General features: G+C 37.2%; 2 protein-coding genes across 2 annotated transcripts; one reads left to right on the top strand and one right to left on the bottom strand.

Moving 5' to 3' along the window:
* Positions 1-2039: 2039 nt before the first annotated feature.
* Positions 2040-4168, top strand: LOC110023818 (cytochrome P450 71A21-like). The gene is made up of 2 exons (XM_020723422.1): positions 2040-2930; positions 3251-4168. The coding sequence occupies exons 1-2, from the start codon at positions 2040-2042 to the stop codon at positions 3875-3877; spliced, it is 1518 nt and encodes a 505-aa protein (XP_020579081.1). The 3' UTR covers positions 3878-4168.
* Positions 4169-4752: 584 nt separating this feature from the next.
* Positions 4753-5442, bottom strand: LOC110023819 (indoleacetaldoxime dehydratase-like). Its single transcript, XM_020723424.1, has 2 exons — positions 5222-5442; positions 4753-4942 (listed from the first exon to the last, which is right to left on the bottom strand). Exons 1-2 carry the CDS (start codon positions 5440-5442, stop codon positions 4753-4755), a joined length of 411 nt encoding a protein of 136 aa, XP_020579083.1.
* Between the last annotated feature and the right edge of the window lie 371 nt (positions 5443-5813).

Below are 5813 nucleotides of genomic sequence, written 5' to 3' on the forward strand. Positions count from 1 at the left end.
ATATTGTTTCATGTCCTACAGGTGTTAAACCCATTGGTTGTAAATTAGTTTATTCTCTTAAACTCCGATCTGATGGCTCTCTTGACAGATATAAGATAAGATCGGTAGCTCTTGGCAATCGACAGGAATACGAGATTGATTATGACGAAACATTTGCACCTGTGGCTAAGATGACAACTGTCCGTTTGGTATTATATATTGCTGCATCTAAAGGCTGCATCGAAAGGCTGTTTCTTAAAGCAGATGGATGTTAAGAATGCATTCTTACATGGGGATCTCAAAGAAGACGTCTATATGACTCCTCCTCAAGGCTTATTTTCTACACCTTCACATGATGCTTGTATGCTCAAACAATCCCTATACGATTTGAAACAGGCTCCACGGGCCTAGAGTGTTGGTTGAGCTTGATTTTCCTAGTTTAAGTCATCTACTGAATTAGAATATCGTGTTATGTCCTCTGTTTGTTCTGAAATCATTTGGCTTCGTGGCGTGTTGGCTGAGCTTGGTTTTCCTTTGCTTGAGTCTACTTCTCTTCATGCAGATAATACTAGCTCTGTTTGTTCTGAAATCATTTGGCTTCGTGGCGTGTTGGCTGAGCTTGGTTTTCCTTTGCTTTTGTCTACTTCTTGAGTCTACTTCTCTTCATGCAGATAATACTAGTTCTATCCAGATTGTTGCTAATCTCATCTTTTATGAACGCATGAAACAAATTGAAGTGGACTGTCATTCCATTCGAGCAACCTATGAGGAGGGTGTTATATCTCTTCCTCATATCACTTCCGATCTTCAAACGACTGATATATTCACTAAAGCTCTTTGTCGACAGCGTCATCAGTTTTTTGTCAGCAAATTGATGCTTCTTGACCAGCCATCATCAATTTGAAGGGGGATATCAATCAGGAATAAAAGAAATCGGACAGAAAAAAGAGTTTCCTTCTTCGTAATACTGCAAAGAAGGAAATATTATATTTGCACGGATTCTTTCATTTTAGCTGAATATATTTTAGCTGAATATTTATATGAATATGTATTAATTAAGTTATTTAATTTAGATTACACTAAATATTATGTACCTAAAATAAATTGTACAAACTACTATTTATTGGAATGAAAGCAAAAGAAAAGACATTCAGCCTATTCGCTCAAAATATTGTCAGTTCTTAGTATGTCTATCCTAAGCGGCCGGCTGATGTGGTTGTCCGGTAGTCCTTTGTATGACTCTGGCAAAAATTGAAGGTAGGAAGCAGTCAAATAGCGGTTTTATCTCTTATTCTGATCAGCCTGCTAAGTGATATGCTTACCTTTCAAAGTGATGTATCACTTGTAACATTGTGTTCGATTACTTAAACTATTAAATATATGAGATATATCTGGTATCATTTTTCAAAATTAAGATACTATTTTTAAAAATCAGTGGACTAAGTTGAAAAAAAAAAACTAAAATTTAGCTATTAGATATATAAACAACCTCATCAATCTCCCTTCCTGACTCATGCTTAACGACCTTCGTTGCTTGCAATAAGTAGAGGACCCCCTCGCTTATGTGTAGTAAGCCCATGAACTTCACCCATATCTATATCCTCCATTTTCCCCTTCGCCAACTTCCAGCTAAAAAATTGCATTATATTCGCCACGGCGAGCTAAATCAAACTCAAAGAGAACTGAATTCTGGGACAAGATGTAATTCCCACACCAAATGCCCAAAAAATCGAGTGTTAAAATATATGCCGAACTCCCAAAAAACTTCAAAATTGAAATATAGTGGATTGCTATCTATGTAAATTCTCTATAAATTTCTATTTTTACACTCAAATAAAAATTAACTTTTAATTAATTTCAAATTAATTCTATTTCTCTTTCATGAAAGCTTGAAAACCATCAATAATTGAAAGTACTTTTATTCAAACTTATATAAACTCGGCCAATCTCCTCCTCTTTACACATCTCAGAACACTAAAAAAAAAAAGAGAGAGATGATAGAGAGCATGTATCCTTCCCTCTCCTCTCCCATAATCTCTCTTCTTCTTTATCCCCCCTTTATGCTGCTGATTCTTTCTCTTCCAATACTAGTAATTATTTTACCTTCTCTTTTCTTTTCCACGAGAAACAATGACAGTGTTCATCCCCTTCCACCCTCCCCTGCTAAGCTCCCCATCATCGGCAACCTCCACCAACTCACTGAACTCCCCCACCGCTCCCTCCGTTCCCTCTCCGACCGCCACGGACCCCTCATGCTCCTCCGTCTCGGCAGTCTTCCAGTTCTCGTCGCCAGCTGCCCTTCCGTGGTTCGTGAAATCACTCAAACCCATGAACACCTCTTTGCTAACCGATCTTTCCTTAAGGCAACCAACGTTTACCACGGCCGCGACATCGCCTTTGCCCCTTATGGCGAATACTGGAGGGAGATGAGGAAGATGACTATCCTCCACCTTCTTAACAACAAGAAGGTGAAGTCTTATAAGCAGGCGAGGAAGGAGGAGGTGGCGTTCATGATAAAGCAGATTGAGGGGACGACGGTGATAGACATGTCAAAGTTGTTTAATGCGCTCTCTAGGGATGTTATAAGTCGAGCTGTATTCGGTGCAACAACAAGGAGAATATGGTGGGGGGACAGTATGAGGAGTCTCATAAGTGATAACTTGAGTCTGATGGGAGAGTTTCATGTTGGTGATTATATACCATGGTTGGGAAAAGCAGTGGGGTTTGTAAGCAGATTTGAGAGGAGATTAAGAAAGACGTTTGAGAGAACAGATAAGTTGCTTGAAGAAATAGTGAGGGAGCAGCGTAGGATGGGAATGGAGAAGAGGCAGCAGGAAGGAGACGGTGATGGCGCTAATGAGTGTTTTCTCCATGTTTTGTTGACTGTGCAGGAGGAGATGAAATGTAGGGGTGTTGTTTTTGATGATACCAGTATTAAGGCTATCACTAAGGTAATTTGATTTCCTCCTTATTTTTAATTTCAGTTGCTATATTGTTAATTTTTATCATATTTCATTTAAAAGAGCAATGAGACAAAAAAAAAAAAATTTATAGTAATAATCCTAACATAAATTCTGATCATAATTTTATAATATGCAAGTTAAAATCGTCAAGGGGCACTTACATATAAACCCTCAATTCCTATGTATTTATAATTAAATTTATATATTAGATATGGAATGTGGTAAAAACATAAACATTGAAAGTTATATACATGTGAATCGTCAAATAATCATTAGACTCAATTTTCGACCAATCTTTCCTTCTACAGGATATGCTCATTGCGGGAACAGACTCAACCTCCATCCCCATGGAATGGGCAATGGTCGAGCTGCTTCGCCACCCAATCGCCATGAAAAAGCTCAAAGAAGAAATAACCAATGTCGTCGGCTGCAACGAGACCGTCGTTAAAGAAGAGCAATTAGCAGAGATGAGCTATCTCAAAGCAATAGTAAAAGAGGTTCTCAGGCTTCATCCACCAACTACCTTAATAGTACGTCGCTTGCTCACAGGAGACACAATTATCAAAGGCTATAGAATCCCTAAAGGAACAATGGTGTTCATCAATGCTTGGGCTATCGGAAGGGACCCGAAGATCTGGGACTCGCCGGAGGAGTTTCGGCCGGAGAGGTTCATTAATGGCGAAGGGAGGGATTTAGGGTTTATTAATCATGGATTTCAGCTGTTGGCGTTTGGTGCGGGAACGAGATCTTGTCCTGGAATTCAGTTCTCTGTGAGTTTGATTGAGCTCGCCATTGCGAATCTGGTGCATGTTTTTGACTGGAAGCCGGCGAAGGGGGAGGTGAAAGATATTGATATGGGTGAAGTTTATGGACTTACTACTCGGAAAAGGGAAGCTCTTCTGCTAATTGCAACAATGAAAGCTCTACAAAACTAGGGACAAATTTAAGGAATTTTACATACATACCGGCCAATTTTTTTGTCTTTACGTTATGTTTTGCATCTACACCGCCTGAATGTTTCATATCATATTAAAAAAAAAAATCACTTTTTAACTTTTAAAAAGTGAAATTTGAATTTTCATGCCTAGAAAAGGTGTTGTATTATGGGTTAGATATGAAAATACGTGGGAATTAAGTGGTATATATGGATGTAAATCTTTCAAAATTTAAATGATGGGGAATGGATGGATTGTAGGGTGAACTGTTGTATTACATTGTTGAAGAAAAATAAATTCAATATTTTGATATTTTTAATTACTAATGCACTCTGCATTCAAGGTGAGATATGGTAAAATTTTTGTTGTGCCAATAAGATTTAGTTTCATATTCCTTTATTCTTTATTTTTAAATAAATTAACTTATTTTTTAAAAATACTTAAAAAATATTCATTGGTAATTTGAATTCAAAATAAATACACATATTTTAACTCATTAAATATATCTTATTTAAAAAAAAAAAAAAAGATCCCAATGAAAATTTAAAAAAAAAAAAAGATCCCAAATGACCCCCCTATTTGATCACAATAAATTTACTCATTAAACTTTTTTTAAGATTAATAAAATCAAATTTACTCCAACTAATTTTTATTGTGTATTTCTTGAACCAATTAATAGGAAAATATTATTAATTATATTTAATATCACATGTCTATAAGGTGGTGAATATCATGAAAATAGTGGGGACCTTTTAATACTAGTGGTTCCTAATAGACAGCGTATGCAAAATATAAGTACATAAAAGTTGAATGATATCAATGTATATCTTCATTTACTTTTATTCAACACATAAAATAGTTCACAATTTTTATTTTTATTTGATTGCCTTTGTTCCAATGAGCAAAAGAGCCTCCTTTTTACGAGTAGTAAGTCCATAATCTTCACCCATATTTATATCTTCTGCCTTCCTCTTCGTTGGCTTCCAGTCAAAAACATGCACCAGGTTCGCCATTGCGAGCTCATCAAACTCACAGATAACTAAATTCCAGCACAAGATCTCTTTCCTGCACCAAATGCCAGCAGCTGAAATCCATGATTAATAAACCCTAAATCTCTCGCTTTGCCATTAATGAATCTCTCTGGCCGAAACTTCTCCGGAGAGTCCCATGTCTTAGGGTCCCTTCCTATGGCCCAAGAGTTAATGACCACCATTGTTCCTTTTGGAACTTTGTAGCTTTTGGTAATTGCTTCTTCTGTAACTTGGCTAGGGATTATTATGGGAAGTGAAGGATTCTATGGCCCAAGCGTTAATGAGCACCATTGCTTCTTTAGGAATTTTGTACCCTTTGATAATTGCGCCTTCCCTAACTTGGCTAGGGATTATTATGGGAAGTGAAGGATGTAGCCTTAGAACCTCTTTTACCACCGCTTTGAGATAGCTCATCTCTGCTAGTTGTTCTTCTTTGATGAAGGATTCATTGGTGCCGACGATGTTGGTTATTTCGTCTTTGAGCTTTTCCATGGCGGTTGGGTGGCGAAGGAGCTCAGCCATAGCCCATTCCATGGCGATGGAGGTTGAGTCTGTTCCCGCGCCGAACATGTCCTATGGAATGATTAGTGGAAATGGAGTTTATGATGGTTAAATAAAAGGAGATCTACGTACGTACCGTTCAATTTTTATGTATTATTTATCTAACATCCAAAGTTTAGTGTTTGAAAATGTTTGTGATACCAAAGATTTGGGTGTTATAATTGTAGAAAGTAAATTTTAGGTGTTAGATGTGTAAATGCATTGGTGTTGGGTGGTATGAATGTAAATGCGATATGCCTTAATACTCTCATCATCTAAGAGAACACCCCTACACTTCATTTCTTTATGCAGAGTCAACAAAACGCGAAGAAGCACTCATTAGTGGCATCACCATCTCCTTCCTC

The sequence above is a fragment of the Phalaenopsis equestris genome, unplaced genomic scaffold (genome assembly GCF_001263595.1).
Source record: "Phalaenopsis equestris unplaced genomic scaffold, ASM126359v1 Scaffold000232, whole genome shotgun sequence".
Classification (NCBI taxonomy): Eukaryota; Viridiplantae; Streptophyta; class Magnoliopsida; order Asparagales; family Orchidaceae; genus Phalaenopsis; species Phalaenopsis equestris.

Bases quoted from the DNA above. Each gene is read 5' to 3' on its own strand.
- LOC110023818 (XM_020723422.1), top strand. From the start codon at position 2,040: ATGCTGCTGATTCTTTCTCTTCCAATACTAGTAATTATTTTACCTTCT. The intron at 2,931-3,250 runs GTAATTTGATTT...TTCCTTCTACAG, and splicing joins GTATTAAGGCTATCACTAAG to GATATGCTCATTGCGGGAAC.
- LOC110023819 (XM_020723424.1), bottom strand. From the start codon at position 5,442: ATGGAATGGGCTATGGCTGAGCTCCTTCGCCACCCAACCGCCATGGAA. The intron at 4,943-5,221 runs GTACAAAATTCC...CATTTGGTGCAG, and splicing joins GAAGGCGCAATTATCAAAGG to GAAAGAGATCTTGTGCTGGA.